Consider the following 19,819-nt stretch of genomic DNA (forward strand, 5'->3'; position numbering starts at 1 on the left):
TTCTTAAAAAGCCCATTTCTGGCAAGATAGTGGCATCTATGAAACACTTGTCTAAGTTCAATAGATCCTTAAAACTGGGCTTTCTTTTGTAGCTGACATGCATTGACATGGGCTCTTTGTCAATCTCCTGGCTTCATCTGTGTCTCTGCTTTACATTCCATAAACCCTTGATATGCAGTGTCTCCCACCGAGCTCTCAACACGTTCTGGTACAAAATTTGCTGGGCTGAGCAAAAAGGGGTTGCAGGCTTTCAGGACGTGCTGTGCAGTAAGCAGGTTTTCCTCATGAAAACATCTGTAGTGCTACCGTGCCTGCAGGCAAGTAGAACTCAGCACGGATACTGTGGACACGCAGGGCTGAGAGGTTGTTGGGTTTGTTTGCTGATGCAAGTCCACCTCACACAGAATTCAAACTAGACTTCAACTGAAAATCCAAAAGTTAGACAGTGTCCTGATATGAGTACAGAATGTATTCAACTAACATAATATTTCCCCTGTAACTGCTACAGAAAGAATACAGAAAGGGAATGAATTTTTTCTATACTAGTGAAATTCATAGAGAGTTCCACCCTAAAAAGAGAAGAACTGGCTTGATGTGAGGTATATTCTAATTCTAATTCGAATTTCAGACCTACTGGTGTTTCTTTGTCTTTGTCATCACTTCCTCTGCCTTTGTTGCTTCACGGCAAAACCATAGTCTTGCCTTACTCTGGGCTATGTGTTTAGCTTTATACAGCAGAACAATAGCTGCAAATGAGAAAAAAATTCCTCCTAAAAAAACCCAACACACAAGTAAACACAAACTTACGGGTGGGAAGATATCAAGCAATTGTTCATTGTATTTGCAATTTCTTTCCTTTCAGTTGGAACTTCAAGAAGCTGAAACTACTCCACTGCCGTGACAGGGTCTCCTGCTGCATGGCTCTCAGAGCAGTTGCCACTGCCACAAGTGTGCTAGTGGGAACATGTAGGATATGCTTTCCCTCAAAAAAATACCACAGAGGAAAGTGCCTGCTTTTCCGGTCTGTCAAAAATTGCTTCTGCAGCACATCTACATTGCACATAACAGAAGCATGAAATGTAACAGCAAGCAGAGCCAGGAGATCTGGGGGCCTTCCAGGCTCCAGTGTTCAAAGCAGTCATGTTTACCAGGAGTACATACCTTAGCCTAAAACAAAGCTACTGTGCTTGTAGCAATCTGACATGCTCTTGGTGAGTTACAGTGGTGTTAAAAGAGGTTGGAAACAAAAATTCAAAGGCTAGATACCTATAGTTTGAAAAATAAGGTGACCTTTTGAGGATGAAAAATAATGGGATATGAAATTGTAATACTGTTGGGTACACTCTATTTACTCTTAAAAGTGTTTTCTGTGCAGGTTGTTTACGTGCTGAAGTCTCACAAGGTCATCTAGAACAACAAATTTGTAGTTCAAGAGGTCTTCTCTTGCAAAGATTGAATGTTCTGCAGTTTCAAAGGAAAAATATTTTTTTCAGTGATCCCTTAACAAAAAAACCCCTAAAACTCCAAGCTTCACCTTCTGCTTCTATTTCACATATAAAAAAAAAGACATTAAAATCAAAACAATGAGCTATCACTTTTTCTAAAAGAGTTGAGTAAATGAAAGTATTCCACATTGTTATTGATTGTCAAATGATCTCCAAAACAGCATATATTAACATAAATTGTGAATAAAAATGTAGCTGTAAGCCTGTCAGAGCTTGCACAGACTGATGATGTCTTCTCTTTCAAGTAGTTACTCAAATTTCAGCTGCTCTGTCAGCAGCATTTTCAATTTGTAGGCAAACGACAGCCCCTATGTGAAGTAGTTGGAGCAGTTAATGCACTAGACCTTTTTTAAAAAAGAAATTTTAAAAAATTCACTATCTAGTTTTTTCTTAACCAAACCCATAATATGTTTGCTTTTCTAATTAAGATAATACATCCTGCATCTGTATTTTGTATTAGCTGCTAAAACACATTAGTATTTCAGGAAGAAACATTGTACTGCAGCAAATGCCTTCTTAGCTGTTTTCTAGTATGAAAAATAGAAATATTCATGTAGATAATTTGTGGTGCAATGGCATTTTCTAGACATTGCTTTACTTGCTTTGTAAATAAATCATCAGTAGTTAACTGGGGGGAAATGTACTTTGATGAATTTAAGTGTATTCTAAAATACAACTATATGGAACAGGGGTTTTTTTGTCTTTTTTCTTTCTGCAGCCAAAATGCATTTCTTATTTTCATTGTTAAAGTCTGTGTAACAATAAGGTTATACAATGTGAAATTGTTTGGTTTTGCCATAGACTGCATAATAAAGATTGAAGACCAAATCCTTGCAAGTTGTAAATTAAAGGATTATTTGAGTTTCATCACTGTGTTGAAGCTAAATATGTAGCCTATGTATCAGCAGAATATGAAGCTAAATATAACAGAAGTGCCTTAATTTTTTTTCTCTTTCTGTTGAAAATTCCACTGTGTTGTCATATGGATTTATGTTTAATTTTGTGTTAGTTTAGCTGTATCACCTCATAGTCATCATTAAAGTTTAACCCAGTCATCACCATTCCAAGAGGTTTTGCATCTAATTTTTAAACAGCATAAGATAGGCACTTGGAAGAAGTTATTGTATTGTTTTTTACCACACAGCAGTATTCTTTAAATAACAAAACCAACATAGAATACACTAGATGCAAATGGATTACCATCCTATGACATCATTACTACCTGATGGGTTCAGAGCAGTCTGACATGCTCACAGACAACAATTTCAAAGAATTTTAAAGTATTGAATGAATATTTGAAAAGTCTTAACTGATAGACCAAAAACTTGTTTAAGTAAACTTAGGATCATAGTTTTGTGAATAGTCAAAAGTTCAGTTTTCACAAAATTTACATAATTGATTGAAGTCTTTATTTCTTCTCTACTTTGGATGAAGTGCACAAGCAACATACTGTGACTTGCCAGCAGACAGCCAAATAATTTTAAGGATATTTTTTGTTTCTGCAGTTCAACAATTGAGAAACCTGACTGTAAATATATTTAGCAGTAATAATGTTGCAGCCTTGATGGTTTAAGGATATGAGGAAGTAAATTTTATTAGAACACTAGCAAAAAGTAAGAAAAGTGTCTTTGTTTTTTTTTTTTTTCCAGATTTAAATGTTCATTGGTAGTGCTTTGCAGTAAGTAGCATATCATTACACAAATTCTGTATCTGCATTGTAAACCTTTAATAAAAATGTCTGTGTTTCTTGTGTATTTGCCCTCAACCCCACTGTCCACATTTGTGATGAAAACATTAAATAGCACTGATCCCAATACAGACCCCTGAGGGACACCATTTGTCACCAATGTCCATCTGGATATTGAGCCTTAGACCACTGCTCTTTGGATGTGACTGTCCAACCAGTTTCTCATCTACTGAACCGTCCACCCATCAAACCCATATGTGCCCAACTGACAGAGAAGGATATTGTGGGAGACCATGTCAGAGGCCTTACCTATGTCACGATAGATGACATCCAAGGCCCTTCTCTCACCCAGCAATGTAGTCACTCTATCGTAGAAGGCCAAAAGGTTGGTCAGGCAGGATTTGCCCTTGTTGAAGCCATACAGGCTGTCCCAAATCACCTCCCTGTCCTCCATGTGCCTTGACATAGCTTCTAGGAGTTCCGTGATGTTCCCAGACACAGAGGCGAAGCTGATGTGGTTGTAATTCTCAGGAGCCTCCTTTCTACCCATTTTAAAGACAGGTACAAGGTTTCCCTTTTTCCAGTCACCTGGGACTACACCTGACTGCCATGACTTTTCAAATATGATGGAGAATATCCTGGCAACTACATCAGCCAATTCCCTGTTTACTTTCAGGAGCCTCTATGTAAGGGAAGAGGAAAATTGAAGAGATTTCCTACTTAAGTGTCCCCTTGACAAGAGGTGCTCGATCCTGGAATTGACATTTTCCACTGCAGAGACAGACTCCATGAACCCAAGTCTGTGTGAGTTTGTCTCTCTTGGAGCTGGAATGCAGCTGAGTGTACCTGCAGATGCTTTAGCAGAAGAAATACGCAGTTGAGCTGGCTTTGAGCTGGCTTGTGCCTGTTCACTCAGCTAACAAAGGGAGGTGAGACATCAACAGCTGAACTCTTTGTCTTTTTGGTTTTATTGTTATTAAAGTAAAGGCAGCATGAGTAGGCTTACCTATGCTACAGGTATCTTACTCTCATTTTGAATAATGGGAAGAAACCTTAGAAATCTACATCATGCCCTTCCGTATCTCCAAATTAATAAAAAAATAGGGCCTTTATAGTGATTGTGTCATGGGCAAAACAGTCTCAACTAATTCTTGCTAATTAACACAAAGTTTTCATAAGGATTCAGGTAATCGGGAAAAATTCTAGAAAACAACAATATACCAACTGCAGCAGTGAAAGTACTACTTTGGTGTCCTCCAGTGGGTCCCTGCCCCAGTGTGGGTTGCCTGAAAACATGGTCCTCTGGGGGGTGTCCCTGTCCTTGCTACCTATTTTTCACTGGTTCTGGTGTGTTGGGGTCTTTTTGACCAAAGCAGTTTTCTACATAAGGTCAGTATTTTGCCAAATTTACAAAAAACAGTTTAGCTCTGATTTTCCAAATTCAATAATTTTTTTTCAGTGACCTACTTCTGAGTTACTTTATTTTCTCAGAACTAATTTTTTAAGATCATGTTCTCTTGAAAGCCTTTTCGTACAAATAAACGGAAAGATGTTCTTTCAGTTTTTGCTTTGTAGCAAACATTTTCTTCAATGTGTAGGATTGTGGTTGTTTAGTTCAAAATATCCATTACTTACTTATTTTCTTTCTGTGGGATAAGAATTAGGAGAAAGCAAAGCAGGCATAAAACTTTTTTCCACCACAGATTTCTAACAACTAGTTATTTTCTTTTCAATTTTTCAAGGAGGCAATATATTTGTGAATAAGGTGCAGTTTAGTTCAGGATAATCGGAATTCTCTCTCACTGCTTACCAATGCTGCAAATGTACATATTCAACCTCTTATATTAAATGTTTTCTTGGTTTACGCAATAGTGCAGAGATGATACAGGCTGTTCAAATTTAATTGCTTTTTTTGTATTCCTTCATTGGGATATTTTCTTGTATCTAATGTTCCAGAGAACAGAAGACAAAAGAACAGGGAGCAGGCAAGCTCCAGGCATAGACTCTTCACATGTAAATGATGCATCACGTTGTTTCTGCACATCAGTTTACTGTCACACTCTCTTTCTGTAAATATCTATTTTATTTTTCTCTAGTAAAGCTGTCAGTAGGCAGCATCAGAAGAACTCATTCTTCCCAGAATCCTGTACATTGAGTCAGAGGGATAAATACAGCCTGGTAGATCCAAATGTGATAAGGGGTCTGATGATGAAGGCAGACAAAATTTCTTACTCTGAAAGATTTACAAATCAAGATTGCTTCCATGTATCGTAATGCTATTAGATAAAAACAGAGAATGGTAGCATCATAACACTGACTAACACAAAAGCTATTATACAATGTTTATGAGACTTATTTTCAAGAGAGGATCAGACCACATCAAAGTATCCAATTATGATGGATCAAAATGTCATGTATTGACATTAATTCTTGGCAATGGAGAAGATAAATATCACCAGTTGAACTCTGAACAGGAGGCCTCCCATTGGTGTTGCTAATAACTATAACCTCCCCCTGTGCTGATGGTCTCTGGCTTAATGCAGTTCATTATGGAGCAACAGAAGACTAATTTTTTAAAAGCTTTTAATAGTGCATTTATGTTCCTTTTATACTGCCATCATCATCTCTGTAATTTGGAAGTTGAATATGAGATAATTGTAACAAAGCTTTTGTTCTCTCCCAAGAAAACCATGCACTAGATGGGGCAGAGAAACCCCATGTTCATTGTATGAAAGTAGAAGTACCAGTGGAATTACACTGGTAATGAACTTGTAACTGTACACACTACCTGTACTTCTGTCTATTGGTTGAGCTGAAGTAGAATCACAGAATCATAGAATCACTTGAGTTGGAAAGACCTCTAAGGTCATCAAACCCAACCATTAACTCAGCACTCCCAAGCCCACCACTAAACCACTTCACCAAGGGCCATATCTATACATCTTTTAAATAACTCCAGGGATCAGAACCACTTCCCTGGGCAGCCTATTCCCATGCTTGACAAGCCTTTCCATGAAGAATGTTTTCCTAATATCCAATCTAAACTTCTGGAGCAACTTGAGGACATTTCCTCTCTTCCCATCTCTTGTTACCTGGGAGAGGAGACCCCCACCTGCTTACAAGTTCCTTTCAGGCAGTCACAGAGAGCAATAAAGTCTCCCATAAGCTTCCTTTTCTCCAGGCTAAATACCCACAAGCTCCCTCAGCCACTCCTCCTAAGACCTGTGCTCCAGACCCTTCACCAGTTGGAAGTTTTAGTCCCTTTAATAGCAAGGGGTCTTTAAACAGTCAGGAAAGGATTGCAATTGGTAGGAAGTGAAGCAGTGGCCAATTCAGGTGGCTCCCCTGTGAAAATACATGTACTAGAGATGTTTTAGACAGAAGTATTGTGAAAGTATAATGGGACTTCAACTTACTGAGTCAAGAATACCCTCCCTTTCCACTTTTCTTAAAGCAAAACATCATGTGTTGGGACCACTTGGACTTGGTAAAAGACTAGCAGAGTGCTTCTGTAGAAAGTCTGAACAGAAGGTTGTAGCATTTGGGCTTGGCTTTCAAATCTCTGGATTGGTGGTTTTGCCTGTGAGGGATGAGCAAAACACCATCTAAAGAAATCCTCACAGTGTTTTGGCTTAATACAGGTCCCTAGTTGCAGTAGATTTTAGGTAACAATGGCAAAACTTCAGCAAATCTCCTAAACTAACGTAAGTCAGTAATAAAATACAGTCTAGAAGTGAGTGAGAAGAAGAAAGTAAACAGTATAAGTAAATTTATTATGCAGTTTTACCTATAATGGAGTACAACTTAGGGCAAATTTTAAATGTCACATAGGTGATTATCTCCACAGGCTGTCCTAATAAGGTTTCCCCTTTCCGCTCCCCCACTGTTGCTGTTTTACCTTCTGTCTGGTGTAAGTTCAGTGGAACTACTGCTGCCTCTTCTCCAACACGGCAGCAACGCTCTTTCTTGTCCTATTCTTTTGTAGAAATCATTCTTCCTTTTGAATGCATAGTTTCTAATAATGTATTTGATGGCTGCTGCTGGGCTTTTATCAGAGATATCAATGAGAGTGTTAAAAGAAGCATTACTTTTTTTTTAAGTTTATGATGAAAAGAACAGTGAAATAAAATGTTATATAAAAAGTGTTATGAAGAAAAAAATACAGTGAGTGTTCAATAGTTTACAGGCTTTCTTCAAGCTCAAGGTGTTTTGTTGCACCTTAATCTGTGAATCTGTGGGTATGTGCAAATTTATGTGTATTCCAGAAAAGCCTACTGGATTATAAATTATTAATTGGAGCAATACACAATAAATGTCTCTCTTTCATCTTGATCTACACTACTTTTATATTTCTCACTAATGTAGCACTTAGGAATTTAGCCTGATACTGCAGCTACAAATTATTCCAAAACTTTCACTGAATCAAAGGAAAACACATATCTCTCTCTTCAGCTAATGCCAAGGGTTAATTTGGTGCAGTGGAATTAATTTGATGCTACATTAAGAACTGAATACAGGTTTGTGTATAGTTATTGTTCTGATCTTTACTGTAAATTTTGACAGACAAGTAGGAGTATGAAATGGTTGCAAAGATCCTCATCCAAAGTCATTTTACTGTGAAACTTTGGGAGGCTGCAGATGGCATCCAGAGATAGCCATGTCTTGCTAGGCAGCTGTGCATGTCTCTGTAGCTTCCCTTAAGCTATAAACAGAATTTATCAACGTTTCCTACCCAGGATGTAAATAGTATGTCAGGGAAGGTGTAAACCCATGTGTTGGGATTTCATATCTTCCAAAGCAGCAAAATTGTTGGAAGACTGAAGGCTGGAGAAACTGAATTGTGAACATTGCCAAAAGTGCCATCATGTTTCAGGCCCAGGGTGCTGACCTATTGCAGCTGCCTACTACATACAAACATGTCATTGGGAACTGAACCTACTGTGGTTTCCCTCATGTCACCTTCCCATCCTGTCTTGACACCAAGACAGGTTTTACTATGTCTGGATGCTCTGCTTACCTTGCCAGGTGGTGTCTATGAAACAAATGGAACTTAGGAACTAAGGTAGTTTTGCATCCTGTGTTTCTCTTTCCATGGGATCCTCTTGCCAAGCTTGTGTCATTAAGCTAGTTCCAGATGTCAGCTGATGAGCTGTCCAGTCCTGCCGGGGCTATAGCCCAACCAGGTCACCCTACAATCCTCCAGAGCAGCTGTGCTCCTCAACCAGTCAATACCTTCCTGCATCTGAACTTTATTCTCAGGGGTTACTTCACACACTGATTTTTGTATGAACAGTGCTGTCACACAAACTCTGCCTTCATCATTTCTCTGATTCCTTATGGGATAGGCTTCTTTTCTCTCTCTAATGAGCTAAATTTCCATATCCTCTTTTCAAGATATCATTTGTGTCATTGTCTCCAAAGTGCTGAGCTTTGTTTGCTGCCTCAGTCCTGAGATTCTCATCTGCTTCTTCCAAATAGTATCAGCACCATAAGTCATTCTTTTTCTTGTGTTAGAAAACCCATTTCAGCAACAACACAGCCACCTGAATTGCCTCAATTTGTCATCAGCAAGATGAACAGAATAAATTGCTTCACAGAAAACAAATTATGCTCATGATGAAATATCACATCTATCTGGGAAGGTGATATGTGTGTTTTGCAAGAGTATGAAATCTTATTTGGAGCTCCTCCTGACATTTGTAGAGCAAAATTTCCAAATTTCACAGCCAATGATACTACTATCAGAGTCATCTTCATTGCTGCTGTAACAGCAGCAATGCTAGCCAAGGTGAACTGAATTTACTGTCTGTGAAAAAATAAGATTTAGGAAAATGCACCTTAGAAACAAACATCCTAGTTCAGCAACGGGGCTGCAAGAGCACAGGCAGGCCCGTCCATTACCAGGACATGGCTGCCATTGCAGGGGTTGAGGACATTGGAAATGCTTCTGACTTTTCAGCTATTTTCCTGTGACACAACATGATAGTGGCTGTGGGGTTTCATCAGGCATGTGCAGAACATTTCACAAGGGACAGAAACACACTATGGACCTTAACTGCATTTTCCATAAAACAATCTCTGACATCTGAACCCTCAGGGTGCTCTGCAAAACAGCTTTGACAAATTGCTGGATGAGATATGTGGATGCTAAATAGCCAGCTACTAAAAATCCTCCCCTCTGAGACATTAGTTGTATGGCCAGTTGTGGTGTTCCGCTGATCTCTTGCCACCCATTTTTCCACAGGCAAAATTACCCCTTTTCCACACCCCCAGATTTACCAGCTCTCCTTTCTTTGTGTCTGCCTTTGCCACTCAGGTGTTCACTCACTCTTCCTCATAGAGCATCTTTATCCCCAGACTGACCTCGGTTTCATTTTACTGCTTCTGTTTCACGTCTGCAGAGGGTTGGTGTCCCAGAAGCACCTCCATGTTCACACCTGCAGTAAATGCTGTCACCTCTCTGCAAAACTTCCTCAAATGTGGACTGAGACCATTACACAGTTGTACACATGCAGAAGAGGGGAAGGAAAAAACGCAAAACCTTTTACTGAGGACAATGAAGCAAAAAAAAAACAGGATCCTGCAGCAAAACCTCTTATTTTTGTTTCCCCTCTCACATACAAATCTGTCATTTTCCCCCTTGCTTGTCGTGCTGCCAGCAGCCAGCAGGCTGTGCTGAGGGATAAGTTTTCTTCATCAGGAACACGCCGAGACCCGTTTGCAGAAGCTGTGTTTTCCCACCAGCTGTACAAGAACTTGTTTGTCGGCCCAAGACTGACACTACTTGCCAAGAAGTGGAAAGGGGAAAGATGCACGTTTCCCCATCAAAATAACAGCAGTTTGTCACTGTACTCTGTATCCCATGTACTGCCAAGGCTTCTGTTAGACAGTATGAAACATCCCCTAGTGACAACGAGGATATCTCTTGAGAACAAGAAGATAATACAGGAACTTCCTCACTGACAGTAGGCACTTTCTTCCAGCAATAATAAAAAGCCACAATAATAAGAAGAATGACGACTGAGCCATTCCAAAACAAGCAGTAATGAAATAGGGTCAGATGCCAGGGATGGAGCATTTGCCCTCTTCTGTTGCCAGTGATCATGCTCATCCCAAGCTCACAGGGAATGCCCAAGCTCACAGGAAGCAAGCCCAATAAAGCCCAGCGGGTTTTCTTAAGCAGACAAAAGACAAATGTTCAAATCATAATGAGTAACTCAATGATACCTTTATAAAACTTTGGAACAGCTTGTGTTTTGTACCACCACAAGAGGGTGTAAAGCAAAAGCAAGAGCCAAACGAGAGGCAGCCCGAGCCAGTGAGGTGTGGTGTTACAGCAGGCATAAGGGTAGGCAGATGGTGCCCCACTGCCTTTCCTGTCAGCATTCCCGCAGCAAGCATACCAGGAAGGATCCTACGGAAAGATGTCATTGGATGCTCTTTTGTAGAATTTGGCTTTCAGGCCCAGAAACCAAATGTTTGGCCATGCATTAGTCATTGAAAGCAAGAGCACAGGCTGAGATCACATGAAAACTGTTCCCTCGGGTTGTCTTCACAACTCCCTGTCTAGCAGGTGGGAAAAAGAGAAATCATTGCTTGGTAGAAGCAAAGGTATAACTCTGTGGGAAGCTGAGCCAAGCTAATGCTCTGCTTCTGAGAGGAAAATGTCCCCCTCTTCCCTCCCACTTACGCAGCTCTTCTTCCTTCTGGTTCTGCCTACAGAATCCAGCTGCTGCCCTTCTGAGGACTCTGTCAGGCACTGAACCTCTCCATGAGGCAATTTGAGTTATCATCGCTGTAGATGAGTATCCAGCTTGGTGTGCTTGTTCCCTGCTGCCTGACATGGCTGAGCTGACAGAGGTGCCAAATGATGAGCTGACTAGCCCAAAGCAAGCAGTGGCAGCATGTAGAAGGTTGGGAGAACAGAGGGGACAGAGACAGGGATATTATTCCTTCATTTGAGCCCTTAGGACAAGCTCATTTCCTAGGAAACACACCTTCACCATACTGCGACCTGTCTGGCTTATCCAGCTAAACTGAAATCCTTTTGACAAAAATCCCAATCTTCTTTTAATGCAAACAGGCTGCTCTGTGAGCCAAAAAAAATCCAGTAACATCTCATACCTGTCCGAAGAGACCAATCTTCCTAAAGCATGCCTACAACCACCAATTAGAGTTAACTAATTTAACAGCAGTTTCAAATATTACATTGCAAACTAGTAGAGGGTATTCCTCAGTCAAACCATTCATTGACTCTTCCTGGTTCCAGATTATACAACTTAATAATAATATTAGTCCCACAGGGAAATTGCTTGTTCAAAGAACCAGCAAAAATTTATTTTAATTTATTGCAGTAAACTGAAAAATCAAGAGTGAAAATTAAAAAAAAAAGGCTGAGCAAAATATTCTCTCATTTCAGTGTTTAATTGACAAGTGCAAACATAAGGCTCTCATTCTGCAAGATGTGTGCATCATTCCATGAAAATCGATTCACACGTGTGGGCAACAAGCAGTAAAAAGGCAGCGCTGAGTGCCAACATTATGCTGTGAGTTTTAAACCAGTGAAGAAAAAAAAAGGCTCAGCAGGTAAAATACCAAATTTGGGTTCCATGTGCTTTCATGGTGCTGCAGGCCCTGCCCCTGCCTGATAGATGTCCTTGCAAATATTCCTCTGTGCATGACTTTCCCTCTCTACATAGAGTGCAGTTCAAACACACCCATTCTTCCCTTGGGCCAGTCCCCTGCACTGAAAGCTTTGCACAAGAGCACTGCCATTTGCGTGCACAAATGGCTTTTCACCAGGTGAGTTATTTTGCTAAATGCTCATAAATAAGGTGACTTACATGAATCTTTGCTAGACTAGTGCTAGTTTTTTTTTTTCATGTGGGAGTGGGAGATGTGTTTTCATATCCTATTTTTTTTTTTTTTTTTTTTAGCTGGGAGAAGATAAAACTGCCATAAGCAACTTCAAGAGTCAGAATAATTTGGGCAGGTCCTAAGGTATCTAGGATACAGGGAGTGGTTCCTAAGCTATGGTATGATGACACAAGATATTTTCCCTATAGAAAGGCCATTCACCTACATCCTCAAAATGGACCTCATGTGGACCAGATGGGGTGCATAAGCTACAGACACTGGTAGCTACAGTGCTTTCCCAAAGAAATAGATTTTGTGTGTTACAGGCTGAGTCATCTAAAGTCCATCATTTCCAGATCATACATCAACGCTGTTGAGCTATCAATGAATTACATGCATATTTCATCTTTAGCTTGCTGCCAGCTTATAAACCACTCCCTCTGGATTTTGATCAGGAGGAAACAAATTAGGAAAATATTCATTTTTCCAGAGCAGACAGGTCTTGGAACTTCTCCCACAGTGAATTTCAAGGAATGTAGTATTCTTTTCAACACTTTACAATCTTTTCTGAGTGTTGAAATTCTTAGCTTTTGGCAAACTTAGCTCCCATTACCCTACGCAGAGATGTGGATGTCAGCACGATCTTAGCTCAGAGCTTTTTCTGTTCTGTTTTCCTTTTTTCACCTCAAATTTTGTTTCAGTTCATAATGAAGGCAGTTTTTAAAAAATGCAAGAATGTTGCAGCGTGAAGCAAACCAAAATGGGATAAATCTTCAAGCATCAAGGAAATGCTCACTGACATCTTAAAATGTCTGCTGCTTTGAAATGCCCCACACAAAACAGGAAATTCCACTTTGGCTCTACTACTATAAGAAAACCACTTTGGCTTCCTGTTAGACAGAAAGACATGTCTCATATAAATGAAGTAAGCCCGGACCATCATTACAATTGGTTACTTTTGTATGACTAAACAAGCAAAACAGCAAAAAAAGCCCAAAGCCCAAACCCCAGCCACAACACATGGAGTTCCTCTCATAGATGCATGGTTACATGGGCTCCTTTGCTACCTGAAAAGTTTAAAACTACAGGTTTTTATACTAAATCTGCAATAGACATGTAAGCTTACAGGCTCACACAATAGATGTAACACCCCATAATTTTTCCAAGTTAGAAATAATTTTAAATTCTGAATTTCCACACAGTTTTAAATCAAATACCATCACATTTTTTCTTCCCCTCCCTCTTTGGCTGTCCCAAACCAGCCTTTTCTCTCAATATGAAGGTTTCCTCCAAAATTAAAATTATTTGCAAAAAAAAGAGAAGTAGCATGTTATTTATTCCTGTTTATTCCTGGTTTCAATTAGGGTACAGTTAATTTCTTCTTCAGTAGCTGTACAATGCTGTGTTTTGGATTCCAAATGAGAGTGGTATTGGTAACACGCTGATATTTTGGTTGTTTGCTAAGTTGTGTTTATACTAAGTCAAGGACTTTTTCCCTTGTCTTGTGCTCTGCCAGTGAGGAAGTACACAAAATACAAACTAGAGGGAGCATAGCTGGGACAGGTGACCCAAACTGACCAAAGGGATGTTGCACACCACAGAGCAGCATGCCCAGTATATAAACCAGGTGGGTTACCTGGAAGGGGGGCCTGATCTGGGTTTGGGAAGAGGGATCTGGCAGGTCAGTGGGTGGTGAGCAATTGCATTGTGCATCACTTGTTCGGGTTTCTTTCCTTTTTATTATCATTATTATTGTTTACCATTATTATTGTGTTTTACTTTATTTTAAATTATAAAACTGGTTTTGTCTCAGCATACAAGTTCTCCTCCAGTTCTCCTCCCCATTACACCGGGATGGGGAGGGAAAAGAGAGGGGGGCTGAGCAAGCAACTGCATGGTGCTTCATCTCCAGCTGGACTTAAAACCATGACAAGGTGAAACCCTAGTATTTATTGAATCATCAGAGCTAGACGTAAAAATTATTCACAATCCCCAGATGAAATCTCTTCCATTATAGGAAAGGAAATGTGATCCCACCTCATTCTGGTATCTCATGAGATGTACACCACCAGAACAGAGAGATTCAAATTCCAGAAAAGCTGCAGAAAGAGTTGAAATTAGATATTGTTACTAGATATTGTTAAAATCTCCATTGTTGCATTTACTGCACCAGCTGGCTTTACTGACAGAGGAAAAATTGTGCACGTGCACATATCCATGCACACATACTTTCTCCTGAAAAAGTACACAAAGCAAGTCCCTTGAGGCAGAGGGTTGAAGGCTTCTTGACATTCACACACTAGGGATGCACAGCTCCCTATGCTATGAGTCAATAGCGCAGGTCTTCCAAATCCAGACCAAGAAACACCAATTACTCCAAGCATCACTGCGCAGAGCAAGAACTTGTCCAAATTTCTCCTGTTGAGGTGGCTCCCCGCTGTAGCTGTCAGCTTGTGCATAATTCTGTCTCTGATTATGGCTTTCACGCTGCTGGGCAACCCCTTGTGATAAACCCAGGCAAAAACTGTCACAGTAATTAGTAATGCCAGAAAATTAATCCGGTTTTACTGCAATTTTCACTTTGCATTTTTCACACTTTTCATTTTTTTGAGTCTATATAGTAGCTGAAGAGAGTGGAGTTAGACTTCCTGCACAGTACTTGCATAAAACCCATACATTTGTTTTCCTGAACACAGAAATTTGTTAAAATTATAACTGGATTAAAGTAACCCCATTCAAGAATTTTATGTTCTTTTCTAAGAGGTGATAGAGCCCATTCTCAGCAGGTCGCCAAAGCCTCAATAGTTCAAGAGTAATTATCTACTGACCATCTGAAAGAGAGTAATTTAAAAGCAATTTTAGGCTATGTAATCCATCAGAACCAATAGAAGAGCTTGGGCAGTCCAAGGGCATTTGTTTGTCTCTCTATTTGGGAAGGCTGTTGTGTATGTGCTTGTACAAGTACAGTGTGAAAAGAGCCAACACAGCACGTACAGGCCACATAGCGCTTTTCTTTGTATACTGCAAATCTACTTCAGCAAAAGGAGTTGACTAGGACTTTGCTCAGAACTGCAAGGCACTGACTTGTCTGGCCCAGCTGAACAGGCCACTTAAGCATGTGCTTCTTTTCAACATTTAAGTGAAGATGCTTTTGAAGAAAAATGGTGTTTACATGCTTTGTTTCGTGAGAAACTCACATGTGTGATAGAAAATGTACATATAATTTGACCTCCAGTACTTATCAATTACTTAGCACCAGGTAGTTAAAAATGAAATGGACCAAGTAGATTAATCCCTACACTCCTAATTTTCAGGGTGCTCTCAGAAGTTAATTGACAGCATTTCCATGGGAATGGTGGAAGAATTATTTTTAAAAAAATCCATACAAACAAACAAAAAAAGTATCCTAAAAATGGGCTCCCTTTTTAAGATGCAATTACTCTAAACCAAATTACATCAGGTATTAAGCTTGTTTAACTTCTAATTAGAATTAGTGATGAAATCACTGCTTATATGATGATTTCCTGAAAAGAATAGCTTTGTAACTATCCAGGGTTTTCTGTCTGCTTCCCCATTTAGTCATTTTCATCTATTTCCATGTCTCTATTTTAAAAGAAAAGCTGCTGAGTATTAAAAATGCAATATCAACAGTCAAACTAATTACTACACAGGTGGAAAAGATTTCACATGTTCCCACTAACACCATTACCTTTTTTCTCAGTCAAGCTATGATAAAACACATAATGTGTAAAGACAAATGAATATGGCTGCATCTCTATAGTGTATTTTGCTTTAAAAGATAAACTGTATTGAAAACCAATGACAAAAAATATCTTTATGAAATATCAACAGAAGTGCAGATTGTCACAGTTGCTGTAGTGGCATTAATTTGAGGATAGTGGGGTAATTCTTCCTTTTCAAAATTCAACACCCTGAAAAATTCCTTATACTTCAGAAGAGGGGAAGGCAAAAACCCAAAACCTTGTACTGAGGACAATGAAGCCAAAATATCATGATCCTGCAGCAAACCTCTTATTTTTGTTTTCCCAAAGGGAAATCTTGAAACTTTCTAGAAAACCTTTTTTTTTAGACCCTAAATTGAACAGATTTTCTTCACCTAAAACTCAAAGCTATAAAAGCAGAAGAAAGAGTCACAGCACATGTCTCAGGACAGTCTCAGCTGTAGAGCCATTACTGTGATCCATAATGGAACACAAAACAAAGAGGCATTTCAAGTCAATCTGTAAGCACTCGCATCTGGGTGGCCTTGGTCCACATGTGGCTATTTATATTAGGAAATTCAGCATATATAAATATATAAATAAAACATCTATACAGTACATAGTCACATTCATATAAGCCATAAAATTACATATATTTACAAAAATATTTGCAGCTTTGTTTTACACTTCCAGGTCCACATTAGGAGTTTAGTTATTTAGCTTCTGCCTTGTGAACTTGATCACCTTCCTTAAGCTGGACTCTGGGATGAGCTTGTACCTTGTATACTCCCAATTGTCAAAAATAAGAAAGCAGAACATAATCTTCCAAGGAATTCTTCCAAGTCCGTAAAAAAAGTTGAAACTTGTCTCACTGAAGAGTAAATTACATGTTAGCAAAACTGAGAGACCTCTTCTTCATGTAGAAAGACAGTACCTTCTTGGTCTGGACCATAAATAAACTTGAAACTCATTAAACATCAGGCAGAGCCCAAAGTGGGTGCCTGGCAGCTGTCTATAGTATCAATTAATGCATAATTACTCTTCTACTTATCTCAGTTTAAACTGGTACAGTGGTGAAAGTAAATGGGTGCAGAGATGAAAATGCATACGTCGGGTTACCGTAGAGGGTAAAAGTAGAGTAGATTACACCCTGTCGGTATCAGTTTAGCTTCAAGGTAAGTTGCATGGTTAAAACAATCCCAAGGATCTCATATTTATACAGTACATATTCCATAGTTCTGTGTCCTCCAGGAGCTGGACACTTACAATTTTCTTCTCCAAAAACTGAAAAACATTTCTTTGCCTCTTTTGTTAAGTAGTCGACTTACATGCGCAGGCCAAGTTCAGGCATGCTTTTTTACCTTGGTGAACTTGCCCTTTTGACATTAAATAAGTTCTGAAAGAGCATTCAAAACTTTGGAGAGTGGGTTGTTTTCCTTCTGAAGCACACTTGCGAAAAACAAACCTCCAGTACAGCAGCTTAAATTGCTTGTACGTGAAGACCCAGGGAGAAAAATCTTGCCATGTGCCATTGATCAAATAGCACTTTCAGTGATTGGCTGTGGAGTCATCTCTTGCTCCTCACAATTCTCTGTGGACATGTCCTGGACCTCCTGTTGCTGATAAATATCTTGGACCAGCATGATATTTGTGCTCCTCCACTCTCTGTACTTCACTGCTGTCAACTTTGGGTCCTCTAGCAGCTGGTTAATTGTGGCCAAGTCATGTTCCTTACACTAGGAAGAGAACAAGAGGTTATTTCCACAGAAACTGTCAAGATAATTCTCCCTAACGAAAACACTCTGGGAACATTAGACTCATGTCACAAGGAGGTGGACAGTTACCCATCCTCCTTGCAGCTTGTTCCCATTTTTAGAGCATAGGTCGTCAAAGTTATGTCTGCAGCAAAAATTCTTCCCAGTTAAAGGCAGTTATGGTTTCATCTGGATTTTTTTTATAGGCTTCATAACAAAAATTCATGAGAGAAGATTCATGTGAAAATTACACATTGTTATGCTGTCTCTCAACAAGACAGTACTTGCATGAAACCAGACACAACAGCATTTATATCCGTAATTCACAGCATTTCTAACTTTCTCAAAAAATACTTATTCCACTTTATAAATGTCTTTTCTCTGGGAGCTGGACTGCACACTATTTTGGACATAATTTGTGCACTGGCAATAGAGTGGCCACAGCGCATATGGCTGCCGTCTACCACCAGCTACTACTAATAAATATGGTATCTACTTTTAGGCAAGAGCAGCTCAGACTATATATTGCAGGCACCCTGGTTCACTTGTAAGATGTGAACAGTGACAGATGCGGGGACACTGAGACTCTGTATGTCACAGAACTACAGAATGGTTGAGCTTGGAAGGGACCTCTGGCAGTAATTTGGTCCAAAACCCTTCCTCAGACAGAGCCACCTACTGCAGACTGCCTAGGGCTGTGTGGAGATGACTTTTGAATATCTGCAAGGATACTCAACACCTTCCCTGGACAACCTGTGCTTGGTCACCCTCACAGTAAAAAAGTGTTTCTTGATATCCAGGGGAAACCTTCAGTTTGACCCATCACTTCTGGTCCTGTCTCTGTGCACCTCTGAAAATAGCCTGGCTCTGTCTTCATTACATCCTCCTTTCACATATTGATGTTCTTTGATGTCCTCACATGTTGTGGCATAACAAACCACTTTGCTTTTCCAGCCCATATTGCCTATCCCTGCAATGGACCACAGGATAAAGAAGCCCTAGTTAGCAGGTGTAACTTCTTAATGGAGGCACCATGCTGCAATAACAAGCCTTAACAACTTTTGCCAGGCTCCATCTCTCCAGTCTGTGTGTGAAAGTGATGGAATAGCTCTAACCATCTTCTCCTGCTGCTACCCATTCATCATACCCGAGGACACCCTGTGCTGGTGGCTGCCTTGGAAACACCTTGAAAGGACTCCCATGCATTCATTTCACCTTCTGATAGCAGCAATCAGCTGTTTATACATCCACGTCCCACTACTACTCTAATAAACCTTCAACTGCTCCAATCTCTGGGATGCCTTTGCTGCTTTTTAAACCAAAAAGCTTGTTCAACTGTAGTTTACACATGTCCTACCCTCAAGACCCAGTGCCAGCCCTTTTAGGAAGACTTCTGGCATTGATGCAGGGATATGTGCAGTTAGCTTAAGAGAAGAAGAGAGGAGATAGGTAGAAAGGAGAGAAGTATTTCTACTGGACAAACCTGGTGGCAAGAAGTCATGCCATGGAATTTCTCCTGTAGCACCAAAACTATTTCCCACATTCACTAAGACTGTGATGCATCTGCACATAGCTTCCCTCTCTTCCAAAGTATTCAAAGCATGTTTTGCTAATGATATATTGTGGCAGCAACGTTAATCTGTTGTTAAATATGTGGAGTCAAAAGTCTAAAATTGCACTGAGACTTGCATGAATCACTTCTCAAACTAATAGGGTTTTAATTAAAGCAGAGTATATATGGATTAGAAGCAAAAAATTCCTGATTTTTAAATTTTCAGTAGATCATTTCCAATTATCTTATATCTCATACATTAAGAAAATTTACTTTAAAAGCACATAATTCCACTGATATAAAGAATATGGCACTTTCCCACTGCAGGCCTTTCAGACAGGCTAACTTAAACACTGCTGTGTACAGAACTCTCTTTGTGTCTATGAGAAAGTGTCTGTGCTATATTTGTCTTGCCAATACTCCAGTTTCTTAGTTTGAAGAAAGGAAAAAAAAAAACAAAAAAAACCCCACCAAACAAACAAACAAAAACCACAAAAAAACCACAAAACCCCAACAAAAACTAAGAGATCAACACATTTTATATGTTATGAGCACTCCAAAACTTATTTTTCCATATTAAATACAAGTGTTAGACAAGCCTAAGTTAATCACAATATATAATACTCCCATGCTAAATCAATGCACGGTTGTCCTCCTTGCTCATGCTCCATACTAATGAAAGTGACTCTCCCACAAAATACAACTCCATTTTGTACTAACTGGTTCTTAGATTTATTAGTGAG

The 19,819-nt window shown here is 39.5% G+C and overlaps 1 protein-coding gene across 7 annotated transcripts in view; it reads right to left on the reverse strand.

Annotated features, from left to right (window-relative positions):
• Nucleotides 1-12,096: 12,096 nt before the first annotated feature.
• IPCEF1 (interaction protein for cytohesin exchange factors 1) overlaps nt 12,097-19,819 on the reverse strand; it is an 83,992-nt gene continuing 76,269 nt past the window's right edge. For 4 of the 7 annotated variants that reach the window (XM_032101904.1, XM_032101901.1, XM_032101900.1 and 1 more), the window contains one exon: nt 12,097-17,506. In XM_032101904.1, the coding sequence (XP_031957795.1) occupies nt 17,306-17,506 (201 nt within the window). In that variant the 3' untranslated portion in view covers nt 12,097-17,305. The remainder of the gene's footprint in view (nt 17,507-19,819) is intronic. The other 3 variants (XM_032101905.1, XM_032101906.1, XM_032101903.1) reach the window with 1 other exon arrangement.

The sequence above is a fragment of the Corvus moneduloides genome, chromosome 3, assembly GCF_009650955.1.
Source record: "Corvus moneduloides isolate bCorMon1 chromosome 3, bCorMon1.pri, whole genome shotgun sequence".
Taxonomy (NCBI): Eukaryota; Metazoa; Chordata; class Aves; order Passeriformes; family Corvidae; genus Corvus; species Corvus moneduloides.